Here is a 16,211-nt window from a genome sequence, read left to right on the forward strand (position 1 = left end):
CACCTCCGCCCCAGCCCCCAAAGGAACCCCGAAACATCCCTTCACACCGTTTCAAAACCCGTCGGATTCTTATTTATTTTTGGTGCGACAACTTTTATCTGTCCGTTAATTTATTCATGGTGTAATTCAATGCTGGGTGTGGTTCAAGAAAAGAGTCTGTCCAAGAGGAGCACAAAGAGCAGCACATTTTCTATGAGTGGGATTGAAATCAGAGAATCCCTGGATCCCAGAAGGTTTGGGTTGGAAGGGACCTTCAAGTTGATCCTGTTGCAATGCCCTGGGCAGGGAATGATGGCCCAGCAGCACAGGATCCAGGATGGGTCCTGGGACAGGGAAGGTGGAACTGGATGAGCTTTGAGGTCCCTTCCACCCCACAGCAGTCTGTGATTCCATGATTCCATCATTTCAAATCTGTCTCTTGTCCCCTGTTTGTGTCCTGGAGCAGCAGCTGGAGCAAGGGGGAGTGTGGCCAGGAGGAACAGCAGTAAAATAACAGGAGTGGCCAGCTCCTGGATCCAAACCAAGCCCAGAACAAATATTTCCCTTCTCCCCCTCCCTCCCAGAACCCAGAGCTCCTGCTGCTAAGCAATAAACAAAACATGGAAATGTCAGGGATCCTTTTTTACTGGCTTTGAAAACAATTTAGTGAATCTTCCCATGCCAAGGAAAGTTTACCAAGTGTTTTCCATGGTGGGGTGAAAGGCAGCAGCACCTGATTACAGCCCTGGAATTTTAGGAACTCAAACTTCCTGCAGGAAGTTCTTGCAGGAGTGGTGGCAGGGACCTGCACTCCAGGACTTGAGGCACGAGGCAAAGCCAAACAAAGCTCCAGGCTGGAACAAACCTGTCCCTGTGGATCCTGCCCTGCTGCCCGAGGGGACACCCCAGCCCTTCCCTGGGAGAAAACCTCCCGTGGCACTGGGAAGGTTCAGTTTGCCCCTGGCTCTGGAGGGAGATCCCAGAGCCCTGAACCTTCCCAGGAAGGATCCAAATCCCCTGAGGCAGGCAGGGAAATGGGAATGGTGGGGTGGCTGTGATGCTCTGTGAGCCCCAGGGGATCCATCCCTGCTCCCAGGTGACGAGAGGAAGCCACAGAATCTGTCAGTGCCTCAGTGTGGCTCATCCTTTTCCCACCTGAAGTTGCCCAAAATGTTCTCCACAGGCAGGATGGAGAGTCCAGCCCCAGGCTGGTCCTGATGGGCTCAGCACTGGCCATGCTCAGCTTGCCATGGATGTCACTTCATTCCCACTGGGAGATCTCACACCAGAGCTGGGGTGATGCAGACCCTGCTCTGAGGTGTGTGTAGGATCTGGGATCCAGACTGTGCCTTGCAGATGGAGTTTTTCTACAAAAGGAGAAATTGGACTGCAGGAAAAAGCATCTTAATTCCTAAGCAGTGTTAAAAGTGCATGGAAATAGAAACTGATGCCACAGATCATTCAAATGTATTAATCAGAATAAAATGCTGACTGCCTTGCTTTGTGCTGTGCATTTTCAATGCCTAAATAAGAGCAGGATGATGAAATTGGGGGAATTTCCTTTCTCAGGCAACCCCTCACAGCTGCATCTGTAGCTATTTAAAACTGGCCCTTAATTCCATCATGAAAATTCAATGCTGGATTTTGTCCTTGTTGGTTCCAGGTGTTTGAGAGCTGAAGGAAGAGCAAACCCCAAACAGAGATGGTGTCAAACACTAATCCAGGAGTTTCATCCTCACAGCACAGAATTCACTTGGGTGGGATAACAAAAAGGGCACTGCCTGAGATTAATGTTGAGATTTTAAGCCCAGAAATAAATTTGTGTGGAGCATCTGGCTCTGCCCTGGGAGCTGTTCCCAGGTCGTGGCAGCTCCCATGGATTTTTCTCCTTGGTTCTCCAGGCTCTGGATCAGGGGATGGAGATTCTTCCCTTCTGAAACTCCTGGTCCACGCTCATTTTTCCAGTATCTGTAACAAACCTGAAAGTGAAGGACAAGCAGAACAGTTTGCATGAAATGCCTTGAAACCTTTGCATCTTTTTGTTTTTAAAAAAAAAAAAATTAAACAAAATCTTTTTCAGAGAAAAAGCAGCTTTGAGGGTGAGACCCAGCCAGGCACAGCCTGGACATTTCCCTGTCCCTGTGTGTCTCAGATGTTCAGAGACAAGTGGCAGCTCCTGATTTCCAGAGGCTGCAGCAGCAGCCAGGACAGGAATCCCCAATTTCCCAGGAAAGTTGTCTCAGCTGCTGAGATGTGAGCAGAGTGCAGCCTCAGGGCACTCCTGGAGGTCACCAGAGGAGCTTGAAGTCCATGAGCCCCGTGAAATGATTTATTCCTGTGACTCAGAGCTCTGAAAACACAGGGAAACCTCAAAACTCAGGAATTCTTCCAGATCTGAGGAGAGGCAGGATGTGTGGGGCAGGCACAGCTCAGCTGTGTGTCCTGCAGGAAGGAGTGGGGCAGTCAGGATTGTCACCTCCCCTGTCCCCACAGGGAAATGGAGCTCACAAAGCCAGGCTGGCCCCAGGGCTCCTCTCTGCTCTGACCATCCCAGCTTCGGATCTGGGGGAAATCTCCTTCCATTCCCATAGCAACAAACACATTTTCCTGAACCCAACACAAACAGTTCTTACAGACTCGGTGGTAACCAAGAAACAGAAAGAGACATTTTCCCTTTTCCTCCTCAGACATTCCCTTTGTGCCCTTTGCAGAGCAGCAGCACAGGGGGAAGGATGGATGTTCCATTTTGGGGGAGCCCAGGGGCTCCAGGTGAGCAGCAGCACCTCTCACCTGCAGGCTCCAGGCTTTGGCTGCTCTCCCACACCAGCACAGCTCCACAATTAATTCCAACTGCACCCCCAGCAGGACACAAACATCCCAATTTCCCTCCCTAGCACATCCACACCCTGTGTCCCCACTCAGGCACAAGGGTCAAATCCATGTAAGAAAACCAAAGTTTAGTTTGCACACATTTGGCATCCAACAGGCAGTAAAAAAAAAAAAAAAAAAAAAAAAAAAGCTTTATATTTTATTTCTTGTAAAAATCTTTGAACACATGCAGACTAAAACCAGTGTAAGAAAGTCTCCACCATGTTTAAACAAATAACTATACTTAAATATAAGCGTCTGCAATTGACTGGTATAAAAATAAGGTACATTTTTGCTTTTTTACAGAAATCCTTTCTCCAGTTCTCAGCTCAATAAACAATACACAACTCTAATACATACAGTGAACCTGATCGTTTGCCACCTCTGGGATACTGCCAAGGTATTATGTGCAAAAGTTGGTAACAGTTTCTTTCCCAAAAGAAAAAAAAACCAAGTCTCCTACACCTTTTAGAAAACCGAGATGGGGCTTGAAGATGCTGCAGCCCTGGCAGTCTGTGGGCTCGGTGCCAGGGGAAGGAGCTGGCCCAGCCCTGCCCTGCAGTGCCCAGGGGCTCAGTGCTGGTCCAGCCCAGCCCAGAGTCCCTGGGGGCTTAGTGCTAGTCCAGCCCAGCCCTGCAGGCCATGGGGGTTCAGTGCTAGTCCAGCAGTGCCCAGGAGCTCAGTGCTGGCCCAGCCCAGCCCCCAGGAGCTCAGTGCTGGCCCAGCCCATCTCAGCAGCCCCCAGGAGCTCAGTGCCGGCCCAGCCCAGCCCCCGGGGCTCAGTGCTGGCCCAGCCCATCCCTGCAGCCCCCGGGGCTCAGTGCCAGCCCCGCCCAGCCCCCAGGAGCTCAGTGCTGGCCCAGCCCATCCCTGCAGCCCCCAGGAGCTCAGTGCTGGCCCAGCCCATCTCAGCAGCCCCCGGAGCTCAGTGCTGGCCCAGCCCATCTCAGCAGCCCCCGGGGCTCAGTGCTGGCCCAGCCCAGCCCCCGGGGCTCAATGCTGGCCCAGCCCAGCCCCCGGAGCTCAGTGCTGGCCCAGCCCATCCCTGCAGCCCCCAGGAGCTCAGTGCTGGCCCAGCCCATCTCAGCAGCCCCCGGAGCTCAGTGCTGGCCCAGCCCATCCCTGCAGCCCCCAGGAGCTCAGTGCTGGCCCAGCCCATCTCAGCAGCCCCCGGAGCTCAGTGCTGGCCCAGCCCATCCCTGCAGCCCCCGGAGCTCAGTGCTGGCCCAGCCCAGCCCCCGGGGCTCAGTGCTGGCCCAGCCCAGCCCCCGGAGCTCAGTGCTGGCCCAGCCCATCCCTGCAGCCCCCGGGGCTCAGTGCCAGCCCCGCCCAGCCCCTCTCGGCAGTCCCGGCTCAGCGGCGGTGCCGCCCGTGCCCCGAGCGGCCGCTGCCGTGGTGTTTCCCTCCCTTGTGGGAGCGCTCGAAGGAGCGGGAGCGCTCGCGCCGCTCGCGGTGGTGGCCGCGCTCGTGCCGGTGCTTCTTGGCCGCCTCCGAGTGCTCCCGGGACTTGCTCTGCGAGCGGGAGCGCGACTTTTTCCTCTTGTGGCCGTGCCTGCCCGCGCCCTTGAGCTCGTCGCGGCCGTGCTTGGCCTTGGCGTGCGGCGAGCCGTGGTTGTGGTGCCGCCGCGGGCTCCCGCTGTGGCTGCGCGAGCGGCTGCGCGAGCGGGAGCTGTAGGTGCCCGACAGGCTGCGCCGGTTGTTGTAGCTGCACCAGAGCAAACAGGGAAAGCAGCAATCAGCGCTTACAGCTTCTGAGGAACTGGGGGAAATCTGCCTTTGTCCCTCAGGGAATGTCTCACCATCTGCCCCATGCCAGGCTGCGGTCAGCAGTGGGAGATTTAAGGTGCTTCCAACCCCAACCACTCTTGTGTTTTAGTTGAGCTCATTTGAAAATAAACAGCTCCAACTAACAGCACAATGCAGCATCTTTTGCCTTATTCTTTCATAAGCTGGCAGCCTCCAATTTAGCTGTGAGATTCTCAGAACACTCCATCTAAAGCCAGCAGCTGTCACTGCATCCCCCTGCTCCCAAAGCAGAGCCCTGAGGAGCCAGGCCCTGCACACCCGGGGCACCTCCCTCCCCTCCCAAGGGCTCTGTGCTGCCAGAGACTGCTCCACCTGTAAAACACCAGCCCATCCCAGCCCCCCGTGCTAAGAGCAGCTCCCCTGGCAGTGCAGCCCCCTGCCCATCCCAGCCCCCTGTGCTAAGAGCAGCTCCCCTGGCAGTGCAGCCCCCTGCCCATCCCAGCCCCCTGTGCTAAGAGCAGCTCCCCTGGCAGTGCAGCCCCCTGCCCATCCCAGCCCCCTGTGCTAAGAGCAGCTGCCCTGGCAGTGCAGCCCCCTGTGCTAAGAGCAGCTCCCCCCTTTGCCCTGGCAGTGCAGCCCCCTGTGCTAAGAGCAGCTCCCCCCTTTGCCCTGGCAGTGCAGCCCCCTGTGCTAAGAGCAGCTCCCCCCTTTGCCCTGGCAGTGCAGCCCCCTGTGCTAAGAGCAGCTCCCCTGGCAGTGCAGCCCCCTGTGCTAAGAGCAGCTCCCCTGGCAGTGCAGCCCCCTGTGCTAAGAGCAGCTCCCCCCTTTGCCCTGGCAGTGCAGCCCCCTGCCCAGCCCAGCCCCACTCACTGCCTGCGGGGTGTGTGTGAGCGCGAGCGTGACTTGCTGCGGGAGCGGGAGGGGCTGCGGCTGCTGCGGCTCCTCTTGCTCTCCTTCCTCAGCCTGCAGGGCACAAACCACAGAGCTCAGCCTCTGCCACAGCACCAGCAGCTCCCTGGCTGCTCACACACCTGCACTCGGCTGCTTTGGACCAGCTGAGTTGTACCTACCCGTTGTAAGGGCTCTTGGAGGTTTGCTGCCTCTCCTCTGGCTCTTTTTTAATGGTTTTGGTATTCACAGACACTGGAGATTTCTCCTCGGCTTTTACTTCTCTTGGGGAAGCTAAGAAGTAAATTTCAATTCAAAATCAGTTCTTTACTCGTTTTTTGTCATAACACATTGTACATCCTTCAGGCACCTTCGCCAAGATTTGCACTAAGTGTAGATATGAACTCTGCATTTATTATTTCATCCCATCTCTCCTCTGTATTGACTCCTGAAGTGGGATATTTGTGGGGAAACCCTCTGCCCATGAAGGAGGAACAGCCACATTCACCTGGGACCAAAAGGTACAAAACAGGAGCTCTCCTTGTGCCCCACAATACAGAACTTGTTACCTTGGCATTTATTTCCAATGCTGTAGAAAGGATTAAGCCTGTCCAGCCAAATTACATGGCACAAATCTAAGTGAGTAATAAATAAAATTATCTAGTTAATACATCAGCTTGTCTCTACAGACAGCTGGTACAGCCCAGGGATGGATTCACCTTTCATGGAAGGGCTGTTAAACCCAGCAGAGCTTTCAAACTCTTCCAACCTTGGCTTGCTCCTGGCAGAAAACACTTCCCAGTTCTTTAAGAGAAATTCACACTGCCCAGCCCAGAGACCTCTGAACACTCAGGACTCTTCAGGAGAAACCATGAGAGTCCAGACTGTTCCATTTAATTCCCTCTGGTGCCAAGGCAGTGCTGCTTTCATTATCTCATCCCCTTAAGGGTGTATATTATTAATAATGTATCACTCTCTTATCTGGAGAAATATGAAATAAAACATCTCTTTTCTTTCTAATCTGGTTTCAAGGTTTTGAAACTGGTTATAAAATCTACATTAAAGAAAACAAAAGATGTTTTTCTGTTCAGAAAACACTTACATGGTTTGGATGCAGGGGAAAAGCCACCCAAAGTTGAGAGTGCTGGAGTTCCATCTGGATTTAAACCTTTTGCCTTCAGTTTTGCCTCCTGTAGTGCCATTTTCCTTTTTTCTACTTCTTTATCCAGAAATTCGTAGTTGGGCTGTGGAAGTAACAACCAGGTAAGAAGCTAAACTAATGTAATCCGTATTTCATCTAATTTCTGAAAAATACTGAGTTGGCTTTTAATGATGTGTGCAGTAATGCAACTTCCAGAATCTGTTCTCTCCTTAGAGGAGCCTTTCCCATTTAGTACATCTGTACTGGCATTCCCAAACTTCTCTGGACAAGCATAACTCAGCTGCAGCTGCACTGAGCATCAAGCAGCAAAGCCCAACATATCAAACTCACCTTCTTTCTGGTATAAAGCTTCAGAGTTGTCAAGCAGATCTCCTGAATCTCCTCTTCCGTGGTGCCAAAGAGCAGGAACCAGTGGGGACGGGTAGGCAGCGGGATCTGAAATGCAAAGCAAGAGAAGTTTACTGGAGATTTCAGGTTTGGCTGCAGTATTTCCATGCATGGCTCTGAAAGCAGAGCTGGCAGGGCAGGCAGGGCTGGGGCAGGGCAGGTAGGGCAGGCAGGGCAGGGCTGGCTCACCTGCAGGGCTCTGGCAGCGAGGTAAATGCAGGCACAGGCGATGGTCTCCGGCTGGAAGCGAACAAACACGTTTGTCCGCAGGCTGTCGTTCATGTAATTCCTAAAACAACACAGAGGCACAGCTTGGAATCCACCTTGCTGCCATTTACAGCATAACAATACTGGAGACTCAATTGACTTTATTATTTTTTCTGTTGTTACATTAAACATGGGATTTCTGTCAGGTTGTGCTGGATGTTTACATGTGCCACTAACAGTTTGCACCACTGCCACTGTTTTAAACCCCAAGGCAATAATGTGCAACAATAAATCCAAATAGTGTGGAACTGCCACTTCCTAGGTTAAGTTACCCTGGGAAGTGCCCACTGAGTTACAATTTAACAAGTGCTTTGCATTTGTCCAGCTGATGGTCTTAAACACCAGCAGGTTTGTATTTAAAAATCAATGCAGAACTTCAGCTAATTGTCTTAAACATCACAGCATTTGTATTTAAAAAAATCAATGTAAAACTCAAGAGCCATCAGGAGAGCAAGGTGTATTTTCAACCTACCATTATCCAGAGGCTACGTGCAGCCTGGAGAGTTCACAGAACTCAAACTGCATTTCAATTTTGAGTGCTTTGAGTCACTGATTTCACCCAGGGAAGTGCACCCCATTTGCTCCCTGAGTGCTGGAACAGATCTGAGGCAGAACTGGGCCCCCAATCTCCTGCTGCTGCACAGGGCTGGCACTGCCCATAACACATGGCCAGAGATGCAGTGAAGAGCAGAGCTCCATGATTTCCAAATTCCCAAGGTGGGAGAGAGAAGAGCAGTCAGTCAGTGAGGACTCTACACCCCCATGCCCAGCCTGCCTGCTAAGTGAACATGCTGCATGCACTGGCCTCTGAATAACTCCAGTTTCAACCTTCAATCAACTCAAGGAAGGCTGGCAGAACTGTCCCCCACGTGTCCTTTAACATACAGCAGGTAGGTAGGCAACAAAGACATCGAGAAACAGTTGTAACAGTTACTTCTAGAACCAAATATCCAAATCCTGGCGCCAGGACAGAACTAGGAGGTGCTGCCCGCTGGCTTTGGGTGACGGCAGTGAACTCGCTGAGGCTTGCACTGGCTTGGCTGGAGAGAAGGGCAGCCAAAGCAGCCATCCCCAGGTCATGGGCTGAGGTGCAGAGGGCAGAGCTCTATGACTTACCAGCAGGGACTACCCTTCAATCAAAGAGTAGAAAAAAGAACAAAGTTAAATTGAGTTCTCCATCGCTAAGCTGGAATCAAGCCATGAAAATAGTAAGCAGAAACAAGCACCAGGAGATTGTCCAAATGTGTTGGGGTGGTAACTTACATCTCATTGCTTTGCATAGGGATCGGCAGGCTTGTTATTTCTGCTACTATTTTCCTGGCTAGGAAAAGAATGGAAAATAGCAACTTACCAGGCAGTCTGTACCAGGGTTTGATTACGTTCACATTCTAGGACTTGTAAATACATAACAATGATCTGAGGAATAAGCAGGGGGGAAGAGAAAAAAAAGACTCAGTTTCAACACGTACAGCAGGAGTAAGGAAGTAAATATATGCATATGTAAAACCAAAATCAAGTAGTTTGCCCAAACAGTGGGGGCTCCTTCTCTCCAAGCACACACTCAAAGCTCTCCTGTCAGCCCATCACATCCAGACAATTCTTTATTTCATTACTTTTCCACTATTTTCAAACCAGCCACCTTCACCCTTGTCCAGGGAAGTGACTTTTATCACAGTCAATGGGGCTGTTTTGCCCAAGTACTCTGGCAAAAACATTAGTAACTACAGAGGAGGAAAGAGAAGAACTCAGGCCATTCTGACACCTGTGTTTCTTGTTCCACAGCTCCCAGTGATGCCACCAAGGTAGGGTAAGAATTATAATTACATTATCATTGAGAACTCACCTTGTGAGGATGCTTGACATGAACACAAAATCCCAACTCCTTCAGTACCCTCCTTTCTGCTTTGATTACTTGATTTTTGGTGTTTATGTAGTTCTGATCAAGTATCAGGGGGCTTGGAGTCCTATAGTTTGCAAGAAATAAAATCAAAACTGTTTTGCATATCCAAAAACAATGGCAACTCTGTTTTCCCTTCCAACCAACTAATGGCAACAGAAACCGGTTTTCAACTCCTGCAAGCAAGTTTAAGCATTAATCTTGTGCTGTCCAAGTTTAGATAAACTAGTTTAGTTGCTGCTTTTGGCTAGCTACTGATTAGATGGCTGAGATAAAAAAAAAAAAAAAATAACCTTCTGCTCCTGTGTATGCCAACTGCACAGCTCCAGCTGCTGGAAGGAGTTGGCTTGAGGGGACACTCCCAAGAACTTTTCCTCTAGTGGCAGAGGTGGCAGAAGGAATCCTTTGCCAGGCAGGATTTCAAAGCACAAGTTCAGTCACAACAGGGTTCTCACTGGTATGAAGTAGCAACTCCAGAAATTACAGTCTGACCCTTGAGAGAAGCCAGCCCTGCCCTGAGCTGTGTGAGAAGCTGAGTGAAGCACAGAATGAACCTGGGAAATAAATGGGCAGGGATCTGCCTGGGACTCTGGGCCTGCTCCCCTCTCCAGTGGTACCAGGGATGATCCTGCTGCTGTGTCTGCATTTAAAAACAACAGCTCATTTCAGAGAGTTTCCAACTGCAGCACTGTCAATCCTAATTCCTTCCAAATCCAAGCCCTGAACTGCCCAGAGCATGTCAAATCACAATAACCTTCTGTACACTTGATGCACAAGTGTCACACTCCATTGCATATTCTTTGCTTTGTGTGTGCTGAGACTTGACTTTTCAACATTCCACATGGGATATTTTAATCCACTTCCTCCTGAAGACAGACCAGCTTTTTCCCTGCAATATGCCTCACACATTCCATGTGCTTCCCAAAGCAGAATCATGTTTTTGCAGCTTGTTATGCTCTAATAAACCATGGTCTGTGTGCACGATGCACCCCAAGCACTGGTGACACATTTATTTTACATTACCTTCAAAAGAAAAAAAAAAAAGTAATGCAAAGTGGATTCAAAGTACAGCTTTTGTTGTATGAAACAAAATATTTCACTGCCAACTTGCAAATCCCATGAGTAGATCTCACTTCTCTTCCCTGATAGGCCACAGAACACAAAAAGCACTCAAAAAACCCAAGGTTCCCAGCCCAGGTAGAAAGGCTGCAATAATTCAGTTTGTGCCAGGACCTCTGCAGTCACTGATGGCCATGGGCAAAGGACACAACAAACTTCTAAAAGCATCTTGTTGTAGCATGCAGCTGAAGCATGAGCTGTGCCTGCCCTTCCAAGGGGCTGAGGTGCAGCTCCCAGCCCTGATTGCAGAGCTGCAGCAGCTCAATTCAAGCACTCATTCATTCTATAAAGTGCCACCTTTGCATGTTCCAGCTCAGTAACTTTTCTCTAGTTAAATGTTACTCTCACTCATCAGGGCAACTTTACATTAATTTTATTTCAGCTCCTCTAAATAAACCCAAAATAAGGAGACTTTTTTCTTTTGTTTATGGTTGGCTGTTTTTCTTTTCTCTCCATTAATTAACTGAAAAAGACAAGTTTTTCAAGCCTCTTTAGGGTAACTACTTGAGTGAGGAGCTGCTTTTGTCTGAACACTCCAGCACTAGAGAGGCAGCACACAGTGCTCTGGAGTGGGACAGTGGAACAAGATTTGAGTTCTTCCCACCACTGAAGCTGATTCACTTCCAGTTCAGTCCCACCAATTTTACTGATACCATTTCCTTCAGCACTGCTGAATTTCATCTGGAGATCACTGCCATTAACAGGATGTGCAGAGCAGCACCCAGAGCCAGCTCAGGCTGTTTGCAGCAGCAAGTTTCACCACACGTGGGAGATCCTGGGTTAAACACTTAGCACAGCCATCATTTCCAGTCTATTAAAACAATCCCCAGGGTCATCCTTCCATGTGTCCCTGCATTCCCTGAGAGCTCTGGGAGGAAGTTCAAGTGCTCCAAGTGCAGCAGGACAGATGGGAGCCTTTAGTGCATTTGAAGTTTTCACTGTCCTTGCACAGGGATACAGGACAGCACAGGGATGTAAAACCCAACATGCCCAGTGTGCTTGGCTTTACTCTGCTGTCCCACATTGCTGTGGCCACAAGTCCTACAGCCCTAAGGAAGCCATGAAAACCATCTGTTATCCAGACAAATACAGCCTTTTATCCACTCATGGAAAAATAAAAATTTGCAGGAGACTTAAGTGTTTTACTGCACCTTAGTACTGGCACAAGTCAGGCTCTCCACTGCATTGATTCACCAATTTAATACTTTTGCCACAAACTCTGCTATGTTGGTAAATAATTATTTACAAGTTAGAAACTTCTGAGATTCCCCTTTGAAAAACTGTATTTTCTACTAAGGAAAAAGAGGAAACTTGCCAGTGCATTTGCTGCACTTAATTCTCAGTCCAAGAAATATCTTAGGGCCGAGTAACAAACCAGAGAAAAAGAACTGATAAGCTTATATATGAAATATAAGCTTCAAAATCTGTACAGCCAAGGAGTGTTGCAAGTTCCTACAGGCCAGCACAAGAGCTCCAGGCAAGACTTCACCTTTAAGAACAGAGCACTCAGTGACCCCTCTGGGAAGCCAATCCAACACTTCAGATGCAAAACTTGACTGGGATTTACATTGTGTAACAACCCAGATGATTAACACACACTGCAATGTGTTTGTAACAATAAATAAATTACAAATACCTTTTTTTTTTTTTTTTAATTGCTCTGAGCAATGAGATCTAAGTTCTCCACAGAGCTGCAGCTTCATTTGGTGCAACACTAAACTTTGATGTCTTTGGCATGACTAACACTTGGAGGAGCAGTGCCCTGCGTGGAGTTTTGTTCCTAACGAGCAAAGCACTTGTGACAAGAACAGCAGAGCATCAGCACCTCATCTCCAGGAGCAGAGATCTGTTATGCTGGGCAGTAAAAGAACAGCAGCTCTCTGTTTGTCTCCAGGATCACAAGCACAAGCAGCACAGGTTTGCAGGCAGTCTGAAGGCACTAAGGATGTGTCATTAATGCAGCCCCAGTGCAGGAACAGCTGACTGAGCACCTCAAAGCACCATGTGAGATTACAGCACCACACCAGTCACATTTTCAGTCTCGGGACCTTCTGCAGCTTTCAGGCACAGTTAAAAGAAATAAAATCAACTTCAAACTACATTCTACAAGTTAAACAACAGTTGCACTTGGCTCAGAACAGAGAGGTTTTGGCACACAGTTATTTCAAAAGCAGTTTTTCCATAGTACGAGCTTTTCTCCATGCACACAAACATTTTTACATGCAGTTCTACATCACATATGCTCGTCAAAGATCCCAAGAAAATATGCTTGTCCAAAACACTTATTTAGCTTTTTCTTACTTCTCAGCATTAGAAATACCACCTCAGTGGACTACATGTCTCATAAAAAGAAAATTCCAATGCAATTCCCAGTTCTGCAAACAGGTACATAGAAGGGACTGCTTACATCATAATTGATAAAAAAAGTACAAATTCAAGACTTCTGTACCTTTGTTTTACTGTCAATTCAAACTGCAATTATACAGAGCCAGAAAGTGGAACTAAGAACCCAAAACTGGTTAAGAAAGAAAGCAAAGCCTACCCAAACTACCCCAAATTGGTGTGCAGGTTAAGAGCTTCAGTTAACAGAAATGCTAGACTAAAAAAGAAAGTACAGCAGCCTGTTTCAGTTCTGGGTTGTGTGTGAGAGACTAACTACAGCCTAAGTGTTAGCTTCAGTAAAAAATAAAAATAATAATAATAAAAAAAAAAAAAAGTTCAAGCTAGTATTCTAAAAACCTGGACAGCAAAGAAAAAAGCTTATAACAAGATACAGGAGTTCTTCCAAATGGTTCACCAGCGGCCAACCTGTTAGTCCCCCGGTTCCAGTGACCTATGCTCAGAGCACTGGCTTCTCCTTGGGGATTTTCGATACTTCACTCACTGTTGCCATGACGACAGCTTCATCTTTATGTACCACTCCACATCACCCAGGCTTTGGTAAATGTAGCTGGTCGCTGTATAGTCGGTTGCAAGGGAAAAAAGAGTTGAAGTTAATAACGTGTACAGGTGATGGAATTGACAGCTTGTAAAAAGTACAGAAAAACGTTTACATCCTGCTTGCTAAAAAAAAAAAAAAGGGGGGGGGGGGGGAGTGTGCATGTCTGAATGTCAGACTGCAGCATTTTCAAGGTTAATTTCATGCAGATTCACTCAGAATCGCAGAGCAACAATACCCATTTCTCCCGAAAATAATGGGTAGCAGTGCACGATTTCTCTGGACATGATGCACTTTAGGCACCACGTAACATGCACAAGGTGGGAATTGGAACAGGCTAGCTGGAAAGATTTAAATTCACAGGTTAAGTTCAGTTTCTCTGGTCCTTCACACAGCACAAAGAAACAACTAATTTGTATTCTCGTTGCAAAGAGAAGCAAGGCATATGATTAATTAACCTTTGCTGCCTGGACAGAGGCCAGAACGTTACTAACCACTGAGCCTGCTCCAGTAATTCCAAAAACCAGACTCTCTTAATAACTGTGGAAGACAATTCCACTGAATTCACACCTGGCACAACTTCACACAGCTCTCAGCTCCCTATCAGGGAGAACAGCCTTAAACACCAGACAGAACAAAACTAAATTACAAAGTGCAACACCAACTCTTCCTTCTTGGATCTAGAACTAACCCGGACAACACCATCAGCAGGCAGTGAAAGCCAAACCTGTGGCTTCCACAGAAGCATAACCAGGATAAAAACACCAACGAACAACTGGTTACCCTAAGGGATTTCTACTCTGTTTCTCAGAAAAGCTTGCACAACACGAGTTTAAATTCCTGCCGTCACCTGGTGACACACGGCAGGGAAATTAAGTATGAATTTAACACTGTAGCTGACAACAACATCCTTTTGTAACTACAGAGTACCTGAAAGTTTAAGCAATCAGGCACCCATCAGCCTCCAATCCCAGACGGAGACAGTGCTGCCGGACTGAATGAAGGAATTTGTGTTTTAACAACAACCTACAGAATTTCCATTCAAGCAGAGAACTCTTTCCATTCAACCACGCCTTCCTTTCAATGCATGGCTAATCAGCTTTACACGTGAAAACGATGCCTTACACATGAAAAACTATGTTCTAAACACATGAAAAACGCTGCTTTCTACGTGAACAAGGCACAAAGAGCAGCACTGAGCACTCAGACCTGGGCAGCTGCACAGGGCCAGGTGAGTCCCCACTCCACCTCTGTAGGCACCTGGCACCACAACAACGCAGATCTCTGCACCTAAAGATGCCCAGACTCCATTACACGTTCCTCACCACTACAGCTGCAAACGCTGCAGAACAAACCTGATCTTTTCTCAGGCACTTTCTAAAATGGCTTTTTCTATAAGGCAACGTGGTCAACACTCAAAGTTCAGCTTTTTCTTAACACCACAATTACACCTGGGCAGCCACAGATTAACGAAAAAAAAGCATCAGGACTGCTGGGTATGGTTACAAATCTGAAGAACACAGAGTAACTTACTCACGCCTTACAATCCAAAAAAACAACCAACAGACCTGAAACTACAACTAGAACCAATACTCGCCAATCGTAACTTGTAGCTCAACCAACAACGAAAACGGGTCTACAAGTGAACAAAAGCAGAAGCAGCCGAGATTGCACTGTACTGCCTACACAGCAGCCAACGGGCACTCCCTTCTCAATTTTAGGTCGTTGAACTTAGCCTGGAAAAATACTGTGAATTGAGAACTGCAGCGTACATTAGTGGTAACAGGTGCTTATGCTCATAACGAAGCTGATCTTACCTTTTAGCTCTTAACTGCCGCAAGTGATGGAACACGTTGATCACGTCCCTTATCCGACGAGGCGCCTCTTCGATTTTGGACGCGAGATTGATGCAGGCCATAGCAACAATCTGAAAAGAAGCCCCGGTGCCGTTAAGCAAACAATTCTCAGCCCAGCTAAAACGAGAGTTACGTAACTAAGAAGCAAATCCGCCAGGCTCGAAGCGAGCGGCCCGCGTGGCCGCCCCGGCCGCCCTCTCCCGGTGCCCCCGGGCCGCGCTCACCTCGAAGCTGTGCTTGACGAAGGACTTGGAGTAGAAGAACCGATGGAACAGCACCTGCCCCGTCGCCATGGCCACCTGTGAGGGCAGAGCAGGAGGAGGGAGAAGGAGGCGAGTCAGTGCCCTGGCCCAGCCGCCGCCATTTTGTGTGAGGCACCGCCGCCCCCCCCGCGCCGCCTCACGCCCTTCCCGCCGCCACAATGGCGGCGCCCGCCCGGCCCTGCCTTCCCTTCCCTTCTCCCCTTCCCTGCCCCTGCAATCCCCGGCCATGGCTCACCTGCGGCAGCCGCAGCAGGATGCCGGCCGCCTGGATGAGCTCGCAGCCCAGGATGCGCAGGTCGGTCTCGCACTGCAGGTCCAGCCCGTCCTGCATGGAAGGAGTGGGCGAGAGCCGCTCCTCGGGGATCAGCGAGTGGTCGATGGTCAGCGACACCTCGGAGTAGAGCCGGTCGCCGATGAGGATGCCCGGGGCGGGGGGAGGCGGCGCGGCGGGGGCTGCGGGCGCGGCGGGGCCCGGGTGCGCGGCGGCCATGGCGGCGGAGCGGGCGCTGGGTCCGTGCGGCTCCGCTCCCGGCAGCGGCCGCGCGCCGACTGCGCGGCCCCGCGCGTGACGCACGCGCCAGCGCCGCGCGAGCGCGCGGGGGGCGGCGGGAAAAAAGAGTCCGCGGGTCACGCCCCGGGAACGGGAACGGGGAATAAAACCGGGAATGGGAAATAAAACCGGGAATGGGAAATAAAACCGGCTTAAAACCAGCGCAGAGTAACGCAGTGTGCTGGACAAAGCGCGGTTTAACCCCGCACTAGTTTGGTTTGGAAAGGATCTTGCAGGGTCACTCCAGTCCAACCCCGTCCATGGGCGGAGACACGGTACAGATTAAATTTA

The 16,211-nt window shown here is 49.6% G+C and overlaps 1 protein-coding gene across 2 annotated transcripts; it reads right to left on the reverse strand.

Moving 5' to 3' along the window:
• Positions 1–4,180: 4,180 nt before the first annotated feature.
• Positions 4,181–15,984, reverse strand: CCNL1 (cyclin L1). 2 transcript variants are annotated; one of them, XM_079315147.1, is made up of 11 exons: positions 15,606–15,977; positions 15,332–15,406; positions 15,069–15,178; positions 9,141–9,261; positions 8,649–8,713; positions 7,220–7,319; positions 6,974–7,078; positions 6,584–6,725; positions 5,664–5,775; positions 5,464–5,556; positions 4,181–4,552 (listed from the first exon to the last, which is right to left on the reverse strand). In XM_079315147.1, exons 1-11 carry the CDS (start codon positions 15,858–15,860, stop codon positions 4,201–4,203), a joined length of 1,530 nt encoding a protein of 509 aa, XP_079171273.1. In that variant the 5' UTR covers positions 15,861–15,977; the 3' UTR covers positions 4,181–4,200. The 2 variants fall into 2 exon arrangements, with proteins under 2 accessions (XP_079171273.1, XP_079171274.1); XM_079315148.1 differs by lacking the exon at positions 5,464–5,556 and having other exon boundaries at positions 15,606–15,984.
• Between the last annotated feature and the right edge of the window lie 227 nt (positions 15,985–16,211).

This window comes from Erithacus rubecula (genome assembly GCF_903797595.1).
Source record: "Erithacus rubecula genome assembly, chromosome: 11".
In the NCBI taxonomy this organism is placed as follows: Eukaryota; Metazoa; Chordata; class Aves; order Passeriformes; family Muscicapidae; genus Erithacus; species Erithacus rubecula.

Bases quoted from the DNA above. Each gene is read 5' to 3' on its own strand.
- CCNL1 (XM_079315147.1), bottom strand. From the start codon at position 15,860: ATGGCCGCCGCGCACCCGGGCCCCGCCGCGCCCGCAGCCCCCGCCGCG. The intron at 9,262-15,068 runs GTAAGATCAGCT...TGCAAACTATAG, and splicing joins CGGCAGTTAAGAGCTAAAAG to GACTCCAAGCCCCCTGATAC. The intron at 8,714-9,140 runs GTGAGTTCTCAA...CTTATTCCTCAG, and splicing joins ATGTCAAGCATCCTCACAAG to ATCATTGTTATGTATTTACA.